Source organism: Pyrgilauda ruficollis, unplaced genomic scaffold (assembly GCF_017590135.1).
Source record: "Pyrgilauda ruficollis isolate IOZ18807 unplaced genomic scaffold, ASM1759013v1 scaffold77, whole genome shotgun sequence".
Classification (NCBI taxonomy): Eukaryota; Metazoa; Chordata; class Aves; order Passeriformes; family Passeridae; genus Pyrgilauda; species Pyrgilauda ruficollis.
In genome coordinates this window covers 1,754,926-1,778,089 of record NW_024529599.1, presented here as the reverse complement: position 1 = coordinate 1,778,089, position 23,164 = coordinate 1,754,926, and the positions used below count along the sequence as shown (strand labels likewise).

At 47.9% G+C, this 23,164-nt stretch overlaps 2 protein-coding genes across 2 annotated transcripts; one reads left to right on the top strand and one right to left on the bottom strand.

The window, feature by feature from the left end:
- Nucleotides 1-52: 52 nt before the first annotated feature.
- Nucleotides 53-19,203, bottom strand: GGA3 (golgi associated, gamma adaptin ear containing, ARF binding protein 3). Its single transcript, XM_041486508.1, has 17 exons — nt 19,123-19,203; nt 13,778-13,862; nt 13,293-13,368; nt 12,737-12,835; nt 11,832-11,955; nt 10,860-10,963; nt 10,265-10,345; nt 9,200-9,337; nt 8,127-8,208; nt 7,546-7,662; nt 6,363-6,632; nt 5,714-5,781; nt 5,000-5,322; nt 4,272-4,537; nt 3,927-4,096; nt 3,481-3,591; nt 53-2,297 (listed from the first exon to the last, which is right to left on the bottom strand). The coding sequence occupies exons 1-17, from the start codon at nt 19,160-19,162 to the stop codon at nt 2,187-2,189; spliced, it is 2,265 nt and encodes a 754-aa protein (XP_041342442.1). The 5' UTR covers nt 19,163-19,203; the 3' UTR covers nt 53-2,186.
- An 87-nt stretch (nt 19,204-19,290) lies between these two features.
- MRPS7 (mitochondrial ribosomal protein S7) lies at nt 19,291-23,114 on the top strand. Its single transcript, XM_041486512.1, has 5 exons — nt 19,291-19,353; nt 19,878-20,069; nt 20,364-20,427; nt 21,316-21,483; nt 22,388-23,114. The coding sequence occupies exons 1-5, from the start codon at nt 19,298-19,300 to the stop codon at nt 22,607-22,609; spliced, it is 702 nt and encodes a 233-aa protein (XP_041342446.1). The 5' UTR covers nt 19,291-19,297; the 3' UTR covers nt 22,610-23,114.
- The last annotated feature ends 50 nt before the right edge of the window (nt 23,115-23,164 follow it).

Below are 23,164 nucleotides of genomic sequence, written 5' to 3'. Positions count from 1 at the left end.
GCAGCACTGCACTGCAGAAGCCATGACGAGAAAGGGCCAGCACAGAGCCAGGTAGGGAAAATTATTTATTCAACATGCAGTAGCACAAATGCATTGGAAACGTATGTACAGGTAGGACTGCTGGGGATGAAGCAGGAACCTCACCCTTACAGACAAGGAACATTCATAGTTTAATTTCCAAAGCAGCAGGACTGTGGTGTGTGTCCATATCTGGGTGGCTGCTGCTGCTGAAAGCACCTGTGCTCTCCTGCCTTCCTCCACGTCACAGTGAGATCCACATGCAGAGAAGCAGTGACCCTGCTCCTCAGGACACACCACCCAGGCACTGCCCCCATGCCTACTGTGTCTAAAGTGCTGGCAAGAACATGTCTGAGGCAGAAAGAATTCTCCTTGTCCATTATCTCCCAGTCCATCAATTTAAAACAGCTTTCTTTAGGATCTAAACAACCTATCCCTGTCCCCTGGCTTCTGCATCAGGGAGCTGACAAGGCTGAGATCTCCACAGGCTTCAGACCAGGACGAGCCTGGATTCCACCTCCAGGGGTTCCTGCAGCTGCCTCTGATGAGGGCCTCAGGCTGTGAATTCCATTTTTCATTTATAGGGATTTTTATTCTGCAGCATAGTAAAGAAAACTCAACTACTAATAACTGCAAGCTGTGTTTGAGCAATGGTTTTACAGCCACCATTCATTCCAGCATCATGTTCTCCTGTGGAGTTTGCCTACATGAGGCAGGAGCCTCTGTACTGCTTTTCTCTGTGCTGCTCCCACTCCAGGTTTGACAAGAGCTGTTGCCTGACAGCCCTGCTGGAAATGCAGAGCTGAGTGTCCAAGGACTGAGCAAGCACTTCTCTGTGTTCATGTCAATGGGTGTTAAAAACCTCCATAATTTACAAGAGTCTGTCTCAGAGCTCACTGAGGCACTGCTTGAGACTGGAAACAGAAGAAAGAAGGGGCTGCTGGAACCAAGGTTTGGTGATTTAAACCTTGTTTTTAGGAGGCTGTAGCTAAGGGATCAGCTCTTCTGTTAGCACTGATGTCCAGCAAAACTGTTTTCCCCTTTGTGGGGACAATTGCACTTTACCACTTAATACAGAGAACAAAGAAAATGGGGCATTAACCCAGCACATGCCCCATCACAGCCCAGGGCAGCCTCTTCCTTTCTCTGCCTGCTTGTTCTGTTTTAATACTCTATGGTTCTATTATTTACACCTTGTAGGTCATTGTACTCAGCTCAATAAAACAGTATTTGACTATACCAGTAACACTGCCTGCATGAGGGGACATGAGAGGCATCTATCCTTATCCCTGGATTCAGTCACTCGCCCTGACTAGTGATTGTAAAGATAGTTTTGTGCTCCAGGTGCTGTCCTCCTCCAATACTGACCAATAGCCTCCAGCCCTCTTTCCTCCTCACTATGCATTTCCTCTTTTCTCCACACTATGGAATGCAATGAAGGCAAAAAAAACCCACCAGTGTATCCATTTGCAGACAAAACTCAGCACCAGCTGCCCCAGAGGGATGCCCCAGGGTGGCAGCCAGCAGTGTAAAATAAATATAACAAGTAAAGATACAGCAGTATGGCACACACGGAGCAAGGGGCTGCTTACACGAGCCCTTGGGAATGAAGCAGGAGAGGGAGAAGGGAGCTAAGTGCTATATCAGTGTAAAAAAGGAAGCATTCCCTCATGGAGCAGCATTATTGCTCAGCATGCTCACGGGCCCGTGTGGCACAAGGAGGTCACAGTCCCAGGGAGGGCTCTGTCAGGGCTCTGCGCTGAGCTCGCGGCATCATCACCCCACAGCCTGTCGGGATCTCTGGACAGCAGTGCAGGAAGAGCCAACTAAATCCCCTTCTGCTGACAGGTCTTCCCTCAAAATACAGTAACTTCAAGTTTAATAGAATGGAAGATAGAACCAGATTCACCCAGAGGTCAAAGTAAAAGCAGCCAGCACCGCCTGTCGCTGGCTGCCTCTCAGTTCATGCTTGGCATAAGTGTTCCAGGGCCCCTTCAAATGCGGGGCACAACATTCTGGACTAAAGCTACAAGCAGAGTGGTCAGGACATGTAAACAAAGCTGAACATCACCAGTGGATAGCATGTGTGTCCCTCCCCACGGCACATCCGCTCCAGTCCTGTGGGATCCTGCCCTGGTCCTGTCACAGTCTCTGGCAGTGTCCTAAGGTCATAGATTCCCCCACTGCTCTACTGGGGGAAACTGATCCACTTCGCCCACTTCTGTGCTGGGCTGATCTCCCAGGGTGAAGGTCAGTCTGTACCTCAGCCTCACCTTCTCCTGCAGGAAAGACAAAACCCAAAAGCAATGTGAGAACAGTCCCAGCTCAACAGCCCTGAACAAAACACTTCACTGTTACAGCTCTACAGAGAGCACAAGGCTTCTGTTATACGGAGCAGGAGGGCTCAGGTTAAGTTCATTGAGTTCAGCTATTTACAAACCTGAGTTATTCACCTTACACTTTTTATACCAAAAAAACTTTTACTGCTTAGCATGGAGCAGAATGAGAAAAGCATGAATGACCTGTGAGCAGACTGAACAGACATGGCCAGTTGCTCAACTGCTCTCCAGACAGCCTAAAGACTGCTGCTGGAAAAGTTCCAAAAATTAAATTCCTCATCATATGGAGGAAGATAAACAGTTCCTGCTCTGAAAAATGCCTTGCAATTTTTCAGAGCAGGAAGTACGAGATGGAAGCAGTCCTTCAATAACAGCACCTTCGTGTACCCACAAAGTTTTTTAAACTTCCACTAAACTCCTCTGACATTTACCCTTTTATCTCAGAGATTTCAGCTGATACCTTAAAGGCACTTTCACTGTAATTCTGAAGTATAAATATCTAAATTTGTCAAACAATTAGAGAGTCCTTCGGATTTGCGCTTTCAGAGCTGGCTGACTGAATGAGTGACTATTCAAGGAAACTGCTTCTCAGATGCTCCTAGCATCATCAGCAGAAAGGGAAGTGTCAACCCTGTTGTGTCCCTGGTCACAGGTACTTCCTCAGAGAATGATGGAACAGGCAAGATCTGACATTTGTCTGCTGGTTCATCAAAAGTACTGCTACAGCACCAGTTAATTTAGCATTGATCTAATTGGCAAAGCCAGGCACGTTCAGTGCACAGAAGAGTCAAACTCCTGATGCAGCTTTGCTTCCCCTTAAAGCTGAGCCTGATCCTTGCCCTGTGGCTGGAAGAAGTATATTCTCCCTTCTCCCTGCCAAAGATTGTTGGGAAGAGCGTCCTCTAGCCCTGAACTGAAACACCAACATCCCATAGTAACCACTTCTGGAGGGCACATTAGAATCACAGATAATTAAGGTTGGAAAAGACCTCCACGATCATCAAGGCCAAACTTTTAGGAACAAACAGCTGTAGCTGCTCAAATGTGTCCCACCCCTCCACAGAGTTCAGATGATATCAAACGTGTCTGAAAAGGGCAGGATAAATCCCACTGTCCCTCTCACCTTTGCAGGATTTGCCAGAAGCATGACCTGGGTGATGGCAGCTGGTGGCTGGATGGGATTGAATGGAGACAGCTCAGTGCCAGAGGGTGGCTGCAGTTTCACCTTCATAGACTGCAAATGAAATAGAAAGCAGAACCTCAGGGATGATCTCCTGCGTGGAGAAAATGAAGGCTGCATGCACAGGCTGGGGGGACAACAGCACATATCCAAATGGAAGAGAATCAACCTACAAGTGAGAATGAGGGAACAAGAGCCAGCCCAGCTTGCAAAACACAATAGGAACAGGCAGATCTTGACTTATCCTATTCAGTGTTTTCTGCCTCTGACAAGAACCTTTGTGTTCTGGAAAGAGCACAGTCTATGAAAAGGCCAGACCAGGCTGTCCCAAGTCCCTGAGTCCACGGCCAGGCCTCCCTGGCTGCAGTCTCTGTCCCACGTGTCCCTACCTTGGGCACGGCCGCCTGCAGCACGATGTTCCTCACGGGCAGCGGCGCCGTGTTCAGCATGGACACCACCACGACCAGCACATCCGAGCGCCCCGGCGGGCACTCCCTGGCAAAGTGCAGCAGGATCCGGAACCCGTTCTTGTCGTAGGCTGTCACGGGCAGGGCACTGCCTGCCACAGGGAGAGAAGGGACAGGATCCAGGTTCATGCTGCAGCAGATGGTCTGAGGCAGCATCAGGGGATCAGGATGGAGCTGCTCATCCCTTCTCTCTATTTCATGAACTTTGACAAGAAGCTTTGTCTTTAAAAAATATCCAGAGCAAAGTGAAAAACCTGAAATACTTACTGGGTTTAATGGATTCCAAGGGAACATGGACATTGGCCAAAGATATTTCAGATGCTTTCATGGGACTGCCTTGCTGCTGGAATGATGCTGGCTGGAAGAGAGGACTTCCTGATCCAGGAGGGCAGCTGCTTGAGAAGGGAGCAGGAGGGGCCCCAGAGGCAGTGGCTGCCAGCCCTGCAGGTGCTGCTAATGGGGCAGGGGTGACAGTGGTTGGCAAAGTAACTCCAGGGAACACTGAAGGTGTTGCCATGCCTTGGGTGGCACTCCTGCAAGAGAGACAGAAAAGCCGTGGTGAATGGAGCTGGAAGTGAAGCAGGAATTTCACCAATACCCAGAGGTAACAACTCATCACAAGGACAAATAGCAGCCTGAAGTCAGGCTGGAGTCTGTGACTGCACGGTCTCACATGAGGAGAACTACAAGGACAAGGGTGGTGGTTGGGTTGGGGTCACTTCTCTAAGTCAGGGAGGAAATGAGGTCTCTCGTACCTTAACAGCTAGCTCTCCTTCACATCACACCTTTGGATCAGGCAACAGTACAGCTGTGTGCTCTGCCTGCCTTTCCCTCCCAGAGGTGGGAAACTTGTATTTGTTTGTAAACTGAAACCTCTGAGAAGAAAAATCCCAATCCCACATTTCTACCAAACCAGAGAGCTGAAAGTCACCCTCAGAACTGGGCACTGCAGCTTCTAACTGCAGAGCCAAAGCAAAGTCAGGACTTTTGGTTACCCTTTGGCTTCTTCAAGGAGTTGTTCCAATGCATCCATCTTATGTGACATATTGCTCCCCACAGAAGAGCTGAAGTACCCAGGAGCAGCTGGAATAGTCTTAGGAGCCCCTGTAGGGGCAGCTGGTACAGCAGGAAATACAAACGGTGCTGAGTTTGGTGCTGGGATGCTGGGAGCAGTCTGGGAGGCTGGGAAAGCAGAAGGCAGCGTGGCTGATGTCCCACACGTGGTCTGTGATGTGTGATGGAGAAGAGGGTTCCCTGCAGGGTTGCAAGCAACAGTCACCATCTTCGGATTAAAGAAATCCAGGTCCAACTGCTCATTCTGAAAGAGAGAATAGGCAGATGCTCTAATTCACTGCTGGCCCTGATGCAGAGATGGCACTGCTCTGTTACAGAGGGACAGAGGTTTACCACAAAAACAGGTTCTGGGTGACAAGCAGCACAGTCTGCGGCCTAAGTCAGGGCTACATCTGATCTGTAATTTAAGCAAAGCAAGGACTAACATCATGGGGACAGATGGGACACTGTTAAAGCCAGGTTCAGGGATACCTACTTTGTTTAAACACAGCTATCCCAGATTTTAGGGCTAAGCCAGACTGCCCCTTTGCCTGTGTGTGTGATCACATGCTTTTCCAAGGTGACAGTGTGTCCTGAGACCTCCCACAACATCAGTCTCTCCCTCCCTCCCCTTCCCTGAGACTCCTCCTTTGTACCTCAAACATGCTCCACTGGCTGTTCTCTGAGGCCTCCTTCCCTGTGGCAGGGGCTGGGTCATTCAGGCCTGAAGGGAAAAACAACAGGAGGAGAAAATTAATTCAGTGTAATTCCTTGGCTGCTGTTTCAGTACCATCAAAACTGGATTCAGCTCTTCCAGAGCCCAAGAACCTGATGAAACACTGAGATGGACTGCAAGTCTATGATGAGGAAGAGACTGACAGCACCAGAAGTCATGCCCTGCAAACAGCTCTTCTAACCCATCCTGATTAGCATTGCCTTCTGCTGTTCACATGTGGGCTCCAGAGACAGGCATCCTGCAGGCTCCTCTGCACAGCCCCTCTCAGGCACCTTCTCCCCAGCAAAACCCCACAATCAGGGCTTCATCTGTCCCAAACTGCAGCCTGTACATGCAGCATGTCCCAGCAGCCCCAGAGATCAGACTTCAATTGCACTAAACAGTTACTTTCTTTCTTCCCAGCTCTGGGAAGGGATTTTAATACCGACTCACTGACCAAGGCTTATACTCAGAATGATGCAAGGGAGCATTCCCTGGAATCCAGGAACGTGGATTCCATGAGAGAACACAGAAGTAGCCTGTCTTAGGATGGATTGAGCAGCTCTTTTGCAGGCCTCTCAGCATCTTACCCAAGCACAGGAGCTCCTCATCCAGCAAGGACAGGGAGTTGGTTGTGCTGCCCTGCTGAGCGGCTGCTGTTTCCCCCTGGCCGGAGGAGCTGCTGCGCAGCGGCGCGAACGCCTGGGGAGGAGGAGGGAGGATGGGGATTTCAGCAGGGCCAGGGGCTGTGCTGGGGGCAGCTGCCAGGCTGCTGGGTGGCATCGGAGGTGGCGGTGTGCTGGTGGTGTCCAGTCCAGCAAGGTCAATGAGGGTGTTGAGATTATTGGTGGAGTTACTCCCTGCAGCAGACAGGAGAAGAGCACTATTAGGAAAAAAGGCAAAAGGCTCAGAGCAAACCCAGTGTGTGCAAGAAATTAGCAGAGAGATGGTTTAGATCCTCATCATGGCTTATGGCTCTTTGTAACAGAGAAAGGATATTTGTTGTTTGGACTATGTAAATTAACACAGATACTTAAAAGAATGAAAATCTGCTTCAACCAGTGCTGCTTCCCCAGTGCATCACAATTCATGATCTCTTCAAAAATCTTTTGAACTCAGATGAGGCTTTGGGAGTTCCTACAGCATTATAATAAACAGAGGTTACCAGAGAGCTGGAAAGCTGAAAGAAATTCACATCACCTCAATCTTCATATTTAGAACAGTCTTGTCCCAGTAAGATGCTGCCAGGAAGCAGCAAAAACGTTTGAGTCCCAAGTGGTAATTCTGTCACACTCATGTCCAGAGCTTTCAATGCTGAAGCTCAAGTGTGAAGTGGGCAACTGGTCTGAATTCACAAATGGAATTTCTTGCAAAACCAGGAAAAGGACCCCTGGTCCAGCTCCTACTCTTCAGCTCTTGTGTTTTTGATAAAATTATCTTCTTCTTACACACTACCATTAAGAAACAGGACAAATGTGGTGAGGAAAATGTATGAGAACTTCCAGACACACAAACTGCTCACATGGAGGTTTGCTACTGATGTCAAAGGTTTCAATAATATTGACTGAGCAATGGAGAATGCAAAGCTGCAGCACTGCTGCTTCTGTCCAGAACTATTTATCCACTGCTCAGAAGTTTTCTTATTCCCTCTGATTCACAAACTGCTGGCCACAAGAACCATCAAAAACTACTTTAACAAAACAGGAAATATTGTTCAAAAGACTTAGAATTGCAGGATTCAAAAATTAAACAACTGTCTTCCCAGGAACTCACCTTCCACTACAGACATCCCAGGGAGATCCACGTCACCATTGATCACTTGCCCCTCTATTATTTTTTTATAGGAATTTATCACACGTGATAAATTATCACTGGCCTGCAGAATATCCCCTACAAGAGATAGAAAAATGATCACCAGGGCTTTAGTCACTTTGTTCCTACTAATGTTGAGAGTGCTCAGTTGTCAGTTAAATAATCAGCAAGAAAACCCATGAATATTTGGCTATGAGCTCCATCACTCTGCCTGTGCCACGTTTCTATAAGCAATACCCTGACCTTTTCTAGCTCCACGCACATCGCAGTAACAAGAAAAAAATAAGCCCAAGGTTGTTTCCCAAAGCAACTCCCTTCCTCTCCCAAAGCAGCAGCTGTCCCCCATTACTGCTCCCATCCTCCCAAACCAACTTTACTGTCCAGTCCTTGTCTGAACTGGAATGATAAGCACAAAGAGGGAATGACTGTCCTTTATTAAAGCAACAGGAACCAGCAGTTTATAGAAATGACTTTATAGCTGAACACTTACAAAGGCAAGGAGCACAATAGCAATTAAAAAGGACAAGTGTAGCTTAGTTTACCCAAACTGCTGTCATTATCCTCTGTCTCACTGGCCAGCTTGAACAGTGTCCGTCTTTTGGTTTCACATCTTTCGTAGAGCTCCTGAAAGACAGATTAGGACAGAGGGTTTCAGCAGCCAGGAGCCACTGCCAGCAGCACCAGTCAGCACAGAATGACCCCCAGAACAGACCAGTCTCACTGTGCTGACTGTGCCAGTGTGGCTGCCCAGCCAGGATGGCCCTCTGTGCCCAGCTCACAATGCTGAGCAGCGTTACATGAGCCTGGGGTAACACAACCTGCATTCCCAACACATTCCTCAGTCCTCCCTCACATCAGCACTTATGGCCAAGCTCTAATCCAAAAGAGATGTTCCTTCCTTGTACAGGAGTCCGTAAAAGCCTGAGGAAGAGCAGAATCATGCTTCAGCAACTAGGTTTCAGTTGTGCTGCAACCACTACTGAGTCTGCAACCACACAGCAGAAAGGTGGCAGTAACAAAATGGTTCAAGGAAACAAACACGTTTCTTAAGCATCTTACCACTCTTTAAAGACCTTGTTGTTAAAAATAAGTGGGTTTGATTTTTTAAACAAGATAACGTGCAATTCTTAAAGGCTCTGGGCCTACCAAGTCATCCCTGGTGGTTGTTACAATTTTCACTTTGCTGATGTTCTCCTAATCCTGTAACACAAGCTGAAACTCTTCCTCTGAAGGGGAGAGACTCTTTTCTGCCCCATTCAGCCTTTAGTTTATTCATCCACAGTGCTGCAATGGACAGTTATGACCTGCAATCTGTGTGTCTTTATAGGATCCAGAATTACAAACTGCAGCTTCTAGGTTCTGCCATGCTGCACCTTTGGAGAACAGCTGCACCTCACTTCAAGCACAGATGAAATGGAGCTACTCCCCACCCAGTCTTTTGGTGAAAGGCACTAAAAACATGGATATTTTCTTGCCTGCTGTTTGCAGCAACTGCTCCTGTTTCTTACCACCGCTCTCCATTTTACTGCAGTGTTTGTAATTCTTTGCAAAACTCAAATCTGTAAGAAAGGACTAACTCCAGGATTGCTGGGAAGAAGGAGCAGCTCAGACCCACCTTCATGAGCTCCCTGTCAGCCTCTGAGGAGTCCTCTTTGCTGTAATGAACCAGCATCTCATTCAGCAGCTTCACGTTGTTGTTCACCTCCTCCAGTGTGTGCATACGCTTTGTCACCTTCTGGATCCGAGCCTCATCCTTCAGGGTGCAAAGCAAAGACAAAGGGTGAGTTTCCTTCTAAAAGCTCACAGTAACACAACCACAGATATTATCTGCAAACGTGTCAAGTAATGGCTATTTAAGGTTAAGCCAGAAAAAAGCAAACAAAACCCTTCTTCATTCATGCAAAGATTTGTTTATTTTATTGTCTTTTCATCACTACTCTGGAATTACAGGCAACCCCGTATTTCCAAAAAGTCTCATTAGATAGACTTCAACATATAATTACAACACTTAAAAAATTCCTAGAAGTTCCTTTCTGACCTTTTCAGAAGATTTTTTTGTTCACTTGATGCCATTTAACAAAAGAGATGTGTTTGAAACAAAGCATTTACTAGGAACAACAAGCACACTCTGGTGGAAAATGTCCACCCATCTCTGATTGGAGATTCCAACTGAAGATGCAGGAGAATCTGCCCTGGGGACAAGAGGAGCTTGAATGAAATATCTTGGTAACCTATACAACCACTATGGTCCAGAAGGCATCCTTTTATTTGCCAGAATCCCAGTGAGTCATTTCCTGGACTCCAGAGTTTGGAATGACTGCCATGGGTGGATGCAGCACAGCTTTACAAACAGGAAGATGTTTCCATGAACTTGTTTGTGAAAAAAACCAGTCCAGTGACTCAGTCCTCAGCATCCAGGGCTGGTATCACGATGCTCCCACCAAACCTTGATATGAAATCCCACCTTGAATGATGGGAATGTGGTTACTTACAACAAGAGACACTCAATTCCTACCCCATCATCCACCAGAGACAGCAACTGTAGACATTTCTGTGACACAAACATCTCCTAGGTACAAGATAGAGACCAAATCCTAAGCTCTCCACCATTTGAAGTCAAATTGCTTAGAACCTGGAAAGCAGACTGCTGACCTGAACCAATCCTACAGGAATTTCTTACCTCTTTTACCATGGATTTTATAAGTTTGTTGGCCTCTTGTAAGTCATCTGGGTTTTTGCTTTTCAGCAGCTTGGCTAGAAGCTGAAAGACAAGAAAATTATAGTCAGGAACAAATAAAGACCCTTGAGCAAGGGGAAAGGAATCTATATGAACAATTCAGGGAAAGGGATACAGCCCAGTATTATAGTTACAGGGACTTCAGCAGGAGGAATTTAGAGTTTATTATCTATGCTTATCTATGCAGTTGTTGCATTCCTGCTTTTACACAGGACATATTCTGTGACGTCTCAGTGACTTCTGGCACTAGATAGTTATTCCTCCTATCATTATTTTTCCTCCTGTGTGTGAAACCATCTCTGCTTTCCAGTACTTCAGCAGAATGGCACTTTAACATAAGTAACCCCATAATGGTAACACAGACAAGGTCTTAACTGGAGCTTTGGGTTAAGCAGGTGGACAAAGCAGTGAACCCTGCAAAAGCACAGACCATTCCCCCCAAAATAAAAGCCACATTATTATACTTTGCTTCCTTATTCTAAATGTGCACTGAATAGGCACTTTTCATTAGTGATTTTGGCACAAGCTTTCACTGTACCTTGGATTTCTCCTCATCATCAAACACTGGGTTCTTGGGACGAGGCGGTGGGGAAGGAATCAGTGTTCTGTCTGCAGGAATCACGGGATCAAACATGACAATCCCTGAAAGCAGAAAGGGATCCTGTGGGTCAGCACACACACTCACACCAGGCAGGGCACACAGGTACTCCCAGGCTTCTCTCAGAGCCAACACACATCAGGTTGAGCCCTGATGCTGCCACGCTGTTCCAGTGCAGGGCACACAGGTACTCCCAGGCTTCTCTCAGAGCCAACACACATCAGCCCCTGATGCTGCCACGCTGTTCCAGGGAACAATACATCCAAATCCCTAAGCTGACTTTTACCTGGATGTTCTCCCAACCCCACAACATGAGCTAAAACTCTGCCTCTGAAGGGCAGGACCCATTTTCAGCCCCATTCAGCCTTTAGTTTATCTATCCACAGTGCTGCAAGGGACAGTTATGACTTCCAATATATGTGTCCTAGTAAGACAGGATGGTTTCCAGAGCTTTCATGGAATCTATTTTTCTTGTGAAGCTACTGAGTTTTTTTCATTGTGCCTACACAAGAAATGTGTGTCAGCTGAACTAAAGGAACAGCTGCAAAGCCATTTAGTTAAAAGAACACAAAAAAAAGCTACTTGGAAGCCCTTATTTCACTTTAAATTAGACTTGTTCAAATAATCTAATAACTACTTCCACAAAAAAAAAAAAAAAAAAACTTAGAAAAGGCCCTTCAAACCAAAACAAAAGTATTTGCAAGGTATTTCACTAATTTAGTTAACCGAGCTGAGCCACCCCTGCCCAAGGCATTTACACATAATGAAAAGCTTTTCAGAGAATTTCTCCCTTGTTCTATTTCCCCTGAGAGCTTGCCTTGATCCCATTTAATTAGAAACTGTATATTTTGTGACACTCTTGCTCAAAGCCCAGCCTGGAGAGAATGCATGAGTGAGCAGCTGACTCCCTACCTTGTCTCTTCAGCATGTAGTAGGCATCCTTGATTTTGGATTCCTCTGGCAATGCCACAGTCCAGCTGTACAGCAATTCAATCACTTTGGACTTCACCTTCTCCGAGACTCGGTCCCCCAGGTACTAAGTGTGGGAAAAAAGATCCAAATTCTTCATGTTCTTAATTTCTTTTTAAAAATAAAGCTCTGTGAAAGCTCAGTGAAATACATTCAAAGGTGTATGGTCCAAGTTCCCAGATGGTCTAAGGTACATCTCATTAGGAGGAAAAGGTGGTCCTCTAATAGATTTGAAATAACAGTGAAGAGAAGCTTTGTGATTACCTTCAGCAAAAGAAAAAGCAGCTGTTCTGCTGGCTCTAGGATTTTGCTATTTTAAAAATTACAGCAATACAGAGAACCACCCCCTCCTCTGTCTTATGGGAGAGAATTTGGGAACGCATTGCTGCATCAATCATGCCATAGGGAAGATTTTCAGCACATTAAACTCATCATGAATGTTGAGGGACTTAGCCTGGCACTCTTTACACAGCAAGTCAGCAGAATGAGGACTAGAACTCCATGGTGTGCTGTCAAACATCTTGTTTTAACCTCTGCATCACATTTCTCTTCCACGATCACTGGAATTTCGTTTTTTAAAACAACACAACCCAAGTTTTAGAAGCTCTTTAGAGTTACTTGAAGGATTAGAACACCTCAGAGACTGCATAGTGATGGCAACCTAGTACAACTTCCTGAGAAATTTATTAAGGCATAAAAAAGCCCCAAACAACAAGAACTTAGCTAACAAATGCTCTTGAATATAGACTAATAAGTGCAATGAGCCAAACAGAACACTGCAAATATTTTGGATGCTGTCTGTAGCTTACAGAGGTCAAACAAAAAGCAGCTACAGCTCAGGGACTAACCTTTGGAGACACAACTTTTATTAACTCATTTAAAAAGCGAAACTTCCCAACTTCATTATGAAATCTTCTCCCACAATTCTTCATACAAGCTTCCAGCACCTGCATTCAAGAATAGAAACAGAGGCTGAAAGCAAAGGGAAAAACCCTACAACAGTGTGTGTTCTGCTTAGAGGGGAGGTAAAGGGCCCCTGTCAGTGAGGCAAGTATTCCTGCCCCATGCAGACATCTATCTCCCATCTTTAGGGATGACAAATCAAGGCAGGCTGGTGTCCCACCCTCATCCAGGTGTATCTGAGTCTGTGTTATCTCAATACTTGGCCTCAATAATAAACACAAATCTTGCCTGTGGATAATAAAGGAAAGCAGCTCAAACTAACCCAGAGTTGTTTCTGGAGACTTTAGGGATGGAACTGTGCTCCCTCCCACTCCCTCCCAGGGATCAGGGCACTCAGCCCCCAGCTGACCCCATGGACACACCCTGTGCCCCCTCTACTCCACCCAGGTGATGCAAGAGGATACATGCCTGGATTTAAGGGGAGGGGTAAGGACTACCTACTGTCAAGGCCTGGACTGCCTCCCATTCCTGCGGTGACTGGATTTTATGAGCCAGGAGTCTCACAGCTATCTGTGGCCTGGAACAGAACAGGTAAACACCACAGAGGACTTTAACACCTTCACAAATTCTGCTGTTTAAACAAAATGTCTTGCAAGTAAAGATTTTAAAGATGTGAAGCTCCACCACCATTATCAGTGATAACCCCATTTTACAGACTGGCAAATGGAATAACTTTGACCAGATGAGAACCCTGGAGCTGCTGAATGTGAAATTAGAAGCAGATTTAGAATTCCCAGTTTCCCAGTGCTCAGTCTGGATTAGCCACGCTGCCTTTCACAGGAGAGGCAGCATCTTCTCTCTGTTGTAGCCAGCTCTTCCTTGATATCAGTATATATAAAAGAAAATGTAAATGTTTGATAATGGAATTTCAGACTTTAAACTGTGAACATTTATTTATTAAGTCTAGAACAGTATGGGACACCCACCCTTCAAGTTCCTTGTTGATCTGGTCACAGAATCCGATGATGTATTCCCAATCTTCTTGCCTATTGGATGGGTTGGTGGCTTTATCTTCGGCAAGGGAAAGAGAACATATCACCAATCAAGAGAAGAAACAGTATAAAAGGTCACACATTTCCTAGAGAAAAGCATCTGACATCCATTGCCAGCTCTAAAAAAGGAGAAAGAAGTTCACATGTGGTTTGTCTGTTCAGGGAAAAGGGTGTGCCCAAGTTGGGACATCCAGACATCCAGGAAGAACCACTGCTTTCCAAAGAAAACAGGTGACCAAATCTCAAGTGTTTAGAGACAGGCTATTCCCATATCCTAAATGAGAGCACAGAATAAAATATTTCAGCTCACAGCTTCCTCTGCCTGAAATGCTGTCTCTTTCTATTTGGCTGTAACAATAAACTCTTTAAAGGTTAAACCCTCACGCTTTCTACGTATGAAATTATTTTTGCGTTCCCAGGGAATTTGGCAGAAACAAGAGCTGGAACATCAGATGTTTAATATCAGTCATTTAGCATTAGCACTTGCTTTTGGAGTGCCAGCTGTTTTGATTGATGCCTTAGCATTTCTCCTGGGATTTATGAACTGAAATTTATTATTATACATTGAGTTTTTCTTTCAAGTAATAAGCACTTCAGCCTGCACCTGATCAGGAACTCACATCCTACATGTTGAAGCTAAGAGATCAATGCTTTACTGACAGGGCTATTTCAGGCTCCTGAAGGACCCTCCCTTAAGCAGCAGGACCCCACTGACTGTGCTGATTGCAGAGCAGTGAGGCTATCAGCACCTCTTTGGTTATGAATGCATCTTCCCCATGTATTTTACTTAACCCTGATGCAGCAATGAATTTACAGGAGATCAGATTCCTGCTTTAACCTAATTTTCCAGCCAAGATGACCAGACATAATGGTTTTTCTTTCTTGTAAGGGAAGAAACAATGCACTGTACCTGTCCCTATACATCTAAGAGCTGGCATTTAAGAAACCTTCCTAAAAATTCTAATATAATGGAAAGCAGTTTAGGAAATTAAATATTGCTTAGTCAGATAGTATAGACCAGGGTATGAAGGGCAGGAAAAAACCCAGCACATAACCCTGTACTTTCATCTCAGAGGGAAACATAACAAAACAAACAAATGCTGCATTACTAAGAGTCATTTTTTATCATCATTAAAACATATCATTTTACCTCTCCAGAGACAGCTAAACAGCTGACAGGCATCTATGGCAAACCCTCCCTTTCCCAGTGCACCTCAGCCCTCCTACTGTGCCCATCCTGCAAGGTTTGCTCAGGTTTTCCTCCTCACTCAATGCTACTTGTAAAGCAAGTAAATTTTTCCATGGACTGCATGGTAAAATATTCCACTGGTGACTCTCTGTGCTCACTGCTGACCTTCATGGGACCCTAGATGAGCAGCAAGGGAGGAATAACTGCAAGACAACATCCTGTAGAATTCACTGAGCCACCAGGCTGGCCTTAAACTCAAGAGATTCAAGGGAAGCTCAGTTTAAAAGACAGCTTCAGAGCTAAACAACTGTTCCAAACATTTGGCACCTAAACCTTATTACCACATTTCCAACTGATGAACACCCTGGAAGCATCATGAAACCATGGACTTACAACAGTCTAAAGCCTCTTCATGCAAGTCAAACAGCACTGTGGTGGATGGCTGCTCCAAAGCACCTCTTGTGCTCAGCAGGCCCAGCAGTTCCTGGCCAGAATTAAGGGAATTTACTTCATAAATGCAGGAGGAGCACAAACAGATAAGGACAAACAACCAACTGGACTCTGTTGGCTGCACATCCTGAAATGATGTGGTACAAACAGGAAAATGTAACCAAGTTTCCCAAGTTCAAAGTGTTAATTTTAAAGCTGTTCCAAATATCTCCAAAAACTTTTTGCAATGACACTGGATTATTTCATGTTCTCAGACTCATCTAAGTTTTTTCTGCAAAAGCTCTCACATGAAGACAGTGAAGTCTCAGAAGCAGAGAGTGACTGCCAAAGGCAAGTGCTGTTCCACATGAAGAAATTTCCTATTTCTAACATCCATAAAACCTCCATATGAAACCTTGGTTCATAAAAGTTAATGAGCTTGATCACAAGTCCTGCCCTGGCTCTGGAGATTGATGTGTTTGCATGACACAACACAACAGGATGCATGGATAGCTGTCCCCAGTCTCAGCACAGCCACATGAACTCAGCATCCCAGAACAGCAGAATCACCTCACTTCACCTACAGGAAGCTGTGTCATGTCTATCAAATTGTGACTTACAATCCTCTCCATTTTTATGCAGAATGCTTAAAATGTGGGCAAGGAGCTCATCTGTGCTGCTTTATAAATATGCTTCAACCCTTATGTGAAAGGATTCAGTCCAGGATGAAGAGTTGGTGCTCTGGAATATCAAGTCCTTGGCTTTTCTGTTGAAACTGCCAACCAAGGCCCATGTGGTACCAGTTATTTGCTTCCAGAGACACTTGTCCACCTGGTCCCCTCCTGAAAATCCCATTTCACACTGGCAACCACATGAATCTAAACTAGCAATCCAGGGACTGAAGTCCTGCCACTACTTCTGCCACAGTTTTCTGCTTTTTTTTAATGTGCTCAGGACAAATAAAGCTGCTTCACACCCACCCTGAGTATCAGAGCCACTCAGCCCTCAGGTGCTCTGCCCGACTGAAATGCTAATAAGGCAACATTCAGATTAATAATCAGATGTGAAACAAAGCTGTTTGTTTTCTCTAGAGAGAAACTATACTGGAAAGCAGAGAACCACAGAGCAGCTGGAATGAAGAGAACCACAGACCATTAACTGGCTGGTAACAAACACCCCTGTTTTCCTGGGTTCACTTCTTTACTGAAATGAGCCAAAAGCCACCCCAACAAAGAGTTTCCCCAGGTCAGGCTTAGCCTGTGACTCCCAGCCAGGCATGTGCACTCTAACAGTCAGACTCTGAAGTCCTGGGCAGAAAAGAACACTGAGCCAGACAAACCAAGGAAAAAAGAAATTAAGACAGTTATAATATTTTATCCATTTGCTCCACAGTGGAGCACTGCCTTAGCCTGACATGAGCGGGATACAAGAAGCTTCCTTTTGGATGCAGCAGAAAAAGCAGCATTGGAGTCAAAGGCTCCAGTTGTGTCTATACAACTGCCATTATCTCCTAATCTTCTTCTGTTTCAGCTCAGAGCAGAAGCAGAGCCTGCCTGCCAGGAAGGGACAGGATCACCTTCTCTCATCCCAGCTGCCTGGAATGAGGCAGGACATGCAGATGCCAGATCATCCCAGGCTGAGGTGCAGATCTTGCTGCAGCAGCAGGACACGAGGATGATGTTACTTCATGGGTCTGTGACTCCACCTGATGCCAGAGGCAGGGCAGCAGGAAGCTGCACAGAACCACAGGAAAAAAAATGGAACATTTTCAGTAAGAAATTCTCCATCTTCCCGTGGCTGGGAAGTTGGCTGTGCTGCTGAGCCATTCCCTTAGGAGGGGTACAGCATGGCACACCCTCAGGGTTGGCATTAGCCGCGGCTTTGTCACGATTACAGAAAAACCCCCTCGGGAGGGCAGCTGAAAGCCGGGAGCTGCAGCAGCTCTGCCTGCCCGGCCTCACGGCTCCGCCGGTAATTCCCGGGCGCGGAATGCTCCGCGCTCCCTGCGATGGGAGGGGCGACACAGCCACACCAGCAGCGATCACTGTAGCAGTGACCTGGCATAAAAGCATCCTCCTAAATCTGACAGCAGCACTCAAGCCTTGAAAAACGTGTGTCCCTCTGCAATCAGGCTCGCTGCAATGCTTCTCACATTGAGTAAGGCCTTTGGAACTCTTCCCTGTAGCCCCTTGGCCAAGGACACATCACCTCTACCTTAACTTCCTCAATTAAAAAATATCCCCACAAAACAAGCAGTCAGGAAGCATTCCAGGCTATACAACCCAAAATATCCTTCCTACTAGAGACATTTTCACACACAAACTGAACTGGGTGAGTCAGCTCTCCTCAGAGAAAGATTGCAAGGAAGGGATGTGGGTGTTCCTTCTTGTGTCTCACTGGCTACAACAAAAGATATTGACAAATTGTGGGAGTTCAGAGGAGGAGCAAAAACGGTAAGGGGACAGAAGGGATTGAGCTAAAATGAGAATAGATGAAACATCTTTCAGACAGTAACTCATATAACAGATCATGACAGCATGTACATGTTCGAATTTTATATAAAAATACCAAGGAAGAAGGAGAATCTAATCTTGTTTATGGAAGGATAGCTCCAAGGGTAACAGGTTTTGCACTCTGAGGTATTTGGAATAATGACCATCTTCTGCTGTTTGCCCCATGCCTGATTACTTGGAACTTCACTTGCTACCATAATCAAACAAATAACTATTTTTAAAAAAAGAGAAGAAAATCTAGGCAACAGGCTCTGATGTGCAGCATGGCCTCCCAGGGACAGCAGCAGGAGCTCCTGTGTGTAGAATATACAAAAAACAATTACAGTTATGACTGATTCGTTCAGGAATCATATCCCTGTGCTCTGTACAGCCAGAGCCCAAATGACAGGGGCAGCACGGACAGACACACAGGCAGGAGCCACACAGCAGCGGCTGGGCATCAACAAACAACGGGGTTTGTCCCCTCTAACCTTTAAGGTACCTTAGCCTGACAAAGGGTTTTGATATATTCCAGCCTGTACAGAATGGATGTCCACAACTATCCTGAAACTGCAGCCAAGCATAAAGCAGGATTTGTCTAGAAAAATCACAGTTGTGTAACACATGAATACAATTAATTCATCTGGGAACCCCCACGATTCTGAACCTCACCAACAGCACTCAGGCTGTACACTCGACGGGCCACAACCCAGGCGAGGGAAGAGACGGGAGGGACAGACACTTTATGGGCAAGAAAAAGCAGCAGCCCCGCAGGTGCTGAGCAAGGCGGGCCGCAGACCCGCCCGCTGCCCGCATCTCCCAGCGGGGCTGGGACCGGCCCGAGCCGCTGCCGCGCCCACACCGAGCTGACCGCCGGGGGATGCCCCGGCTCTTCCCCCGGGACGGCGCATCCCCGGGCTGCTGAGACCCCGTGCCCGGTGTGCGGAAACTCCGCCGTGCCCGGGGGGCTGTGCCAACCCGTCCCCAGGGCGCTGTCGCCCCCCGGCCTCCCCGGGACGGCCCCGGGGCTCCCGCCCGGCTGAGGGGGGTGGCGGGGTCGGGCGAGCGGAGGCTGCAGGGAGGCGCTGGGAAGGAGCTGAGGGGCCGGGGGGCAGCGGGGCCGGGGCTCGGAGGGGGCCGGGCAGTGCCCCCACGCCCGCGGTACTCACTCAGCCACGACTCCAGGCTCTCCCCCTCAGCCTCCGCCATGTTGCCGGAGCGACCCGGGGCCCCGCCCCGCCCGCGCGAGAGCCGCGCGAGAGCCGCGCGAGGGGGGCGGGGCCGGCGCTGACCCCGCCCCCGTCCGCCGTGGCCCCGCCCTTCGCGGCGGCGCGCGCAGGGAAGATGGCGGCGCCCAGCGCGGTGGGGCTGGGCCGGCGGCTGCGGGCGTGGCTGCCCCGGTGAGCGGGGAGAGGCGCCGGGGGGGCTCCCCAGAGGCTGCTCCCCACCGCGGAAACACGGGCAGCGCGGGAGGAGGCCTGGGGGCGGCTCGCCGGGAGCACAGGACGGGTGCGGGGAGGGGTGTGCGCCGCACCGGGAGCACGCGGACGGGCCGCCCGCCTGTTTTTGCCGGGCTCACACAGGCACGGGGCTATCAAGGTTGGAAGGTTGGACGTTTAAGGTCATCCAGTGCGACCGTGCACGCAACATTGCCGTTCTAATCTCTGAAGCGCATCACCCAGCGGCAGGGGCAGACGCCTCTTGAGCGGCCCCAGGGATGGCCCCGGCCCCCGCTTCCCATGGCCACAGAACAGGGAAAAAAGGGATCGAATCCGCACTGAGCTGCTCGCCGCGCTGCCACTGATGCCTCTCGCATCTGGCATTCCTTCTGAGGCGTGTTCACATCTGTCCACATCTGCCTGCGTCCCTGTCACGACACAGGATGTGCGCTGGGCTACAGCCCCGCTTCTCTCGCTCCTTGCAGGATAATGCCCGTGAGATGGAGCCGCTACAGCCCCAGCTACCTGGAGCCAGAAGTGAAGAAGGAATCGCATCAGAAACCTTTAGAGGAGCTGACTGAGGAGGAAAGGGAACAAATGGAGCTTAGGGCTGTTCGACCCATCAAAGCTGCTCCTCCCAGTCTCTCCAGTTCCGTGTTCAGCGATCCCATGATCAGGTCAGAGAAAGCAGCAGCTCCTCCTCTCTCCAAAAATGCATGGGAGCTGTGCTGCCTTCCTCTGCCTTCACCTGCTGGCTTCACATCGCCTTTTGTTAGAGCACAATCCCTATATTCTGGGTTAATCTTTTCCCATCAATGAGTCCATTGTTCTGCAGTAATTAGCGATAATTACAGCAGATCTGGCAGCACCCACACTTAACCATGGGAACAACAGAAAGGGATGGGGGGCTTATTTCTGTGGGTGATAAAATCAGAATTCATATCTGATCCTGTCTGACTTTGTGTTTACAGTAAATTCACCAATATGATGATGAAGAGTGGCAATAAAGTGCTGGCCAGAAGCCTCATGTCTCAGGTAAGAACTCAGGTTTCTTCTCACTATTACGTTAAAACTAGACAAAATAGAAGGCTGGGATGTCAAACCCACTGGAATTGGGAATTACCAGAACTCAGGTGGTCCATTCTGTGGTCCTGATGTGTTTCACTCTGCCACACGTTGCTTGCAGCATGATTCCTCTGATAAACCATGATTTGTTTGATAAAATGTACATTGCCCCAGCCTCGTTAGCGCACAGACCAGCAGGTGACAGCTTCGTGGGGAACCTTCTCTTTCCATTCTTCTGTATCCCTGTGTTCTTTTGTACTGCATAACACAGAGAATACCCTTAAAATGCATGGTTTCCTCTAAGATCTTTGCAGCTCTCTGTCGTGCCTTTCCCTCTGTATAACTTGCCCTTGAAGTCCCACAGATGTCACCTACGTGGCACAGCTTGGAGCCTGCTCTGCCCCACAGCCACTGCTGTTAACTGGTGTTGCCATCTGGTCTCTTCCGTCCATGAACTCCCTTGAAATAGAAACATTTTGCCCAAATGTTTCCAAGTAACTGCTGATTCCTGGTTTCAGAAAAGCACACAGGCTCTGGAGGGCAGGCTTTGCAGGGGAGGATGCTCAGTGCCCAGACCCCTGTTCCTGGCTCCACTTTGTCCCTGCCCTTCCCTGGCTTCTGGCCCAGGTTTGTGCTGCTCATCCCCCTCACCCGAAATGCAATGACTGAAAAGAGGCTGAAGAGCTGGAAGAGGGTGAAGTAAAACTTGAGTTAAAGAATTTCCAATGGGTCTTTTGCCTCTGGGGCTGGTGGACCAGCTGCTCAGATGAAAATGGGGTGCCTGTAAAAGTGATGTAACCTCATGGAGTGGGAGAATCCATCTGCCATGTATATCTTCTTTCTTGCCTTTCTTCCAAGACTCTGGAGGCCATTAAAAGGAAGCAGCTGGAGAAGTACCACAAAGCTCCAGAAAATGAGAAGGAGACAATTGAATGCAACCCCTACGTCATTTTCCACCAGGCTCTCAAGAACTGCCAGCCCATCATCGGGCTCAGCAACATCACCAAAGGAGGCAAAACCTACCAGGTGAAAAGGGGACTGGGAGCACATCTGGTTGTGAGACAATTAGGAGGGCAAATGAACTGATTTCCACCCCATTAGCTCAAGATTATCTCTCCTTGGAAAGAGCCACTTTGCAGTCTGGACTAAAACAGCACCTAGAAACTGTCCAAAATCAGGATCCCACCTCTGAGTATTGTGCTTCCCCTGTCACAGAATCACTAAGGTTGGAAAAGACTTCTAAGATCAATCAAGTCCAGCCATTAATCAGCAGCAGTCTCTGGTTCTCTGACTAGATGTGAGGAGAAATACACAGCAAGTATTTTCCAAAGAGACAGAGATCAGCAGTAAGAGTTGGTAGTCTTTGGACTACCAGTACCATCCCTTTCCACTGCACCATGTTGCTTGGGGAGAGGTCCCACACACCTGGGGCAGGTCAGCATGGCAAAATGGGTCACCTAGATCCAGTGGGATATTTAAAACATGAGCAGGATCTGTCTCTGAGTACAGGCTCTGCAGCCCTTGGGGCCTGAAGGAGAGGTGAGATGTAGAGGCACTTGGAATGAGATGATCTTTGAGATCCCTTCCACTTGTAGAGGCACTTGGAATGAGATGATCTTTAAGATCCCTTCCACTCCAAACCTTGCTGTGATTCTATGACTTCTGTATTCAGTGCAGAGATGAGGTGACCACTCCCATCTTTGCTAACTCAAACCAGCCTGGACCCAGCTCCCAGACAGGCCAGACTTTCCATTTTGGTAGCAGCGGCCAGTTCCTATGGACAGAGCAGGAGAACTGGCAGGGCTCAGCTGTCAGGAGCGGGTCTGGCTGCAGAGAGCAGCACAGTGAACACCTGCAGGTGCAGCTGGTGCTGTGTGGCTGCTGGGGAGGAGCAGGTTGCTGATAACTGCCATGGGTTAACCCTTTCCAGGTGCCCGTCCCGCTGACGGACAATCGGAAGCGCTTCCTGGCCATGAAGTGGTTGATCACCGAGTGCAGGGAGAACAAGCACCGCCGGACGCTGATGCCAGAAAAGCTCTCCCAGGAGCTGCTCCTGGCCTTCAACAACGAGGGGCCCGTTATCAAGAGGAAGCACGTCCTGCACAAGATGGCAGAGGCCAACCGGGCGTACGCCCACTTCCGCTGGTGGTAGGGACCCTGCATGGGACACTAGTGGAGAGCAGAGCCCCAGGGCTGCCAGCCTGGGAGAGGGCAAGGTGGAATATCCCTTGCAAGCAGCTTCTGTTCTAACCCAGGGAAAGCTCACACGATCCCCACGAGGTTCTTTTTCTTTGTGCTTGTTTGGATGGGGGAAGGGGGAATCTGAGTTACCAGCGTCAGCCGGGCTGCTCCAGTTAGTTCATAATGGCTTCCCTGTGAAGACAAGCCTTAGATGTTTTTCTTACAGCAACGCTAAACAAAACCATCTTTCACTTACCTGTTTCCTGGGGATCTGAAAGTCTCTCTGCTCCTCAAATCAGTAACGATTTTGGCTGCAGAGCTAAGAGCAGAGCTGGATCCTTTTCCACAGGGATTGGTACAACAGGCAGTAAAAGGCCCTTTTTGATTTTGGCCATCAGCAACGTGGTCTGCACAGATTTGATGGGAATGTTGACAAAATAAAACCAGTTTTATGGGAAAGGTTTCCCAATTCCAGACTTTTGTCTCTATTGCTCCAGATACCCTGGTGTGTAAAGCCCTGAGGCCC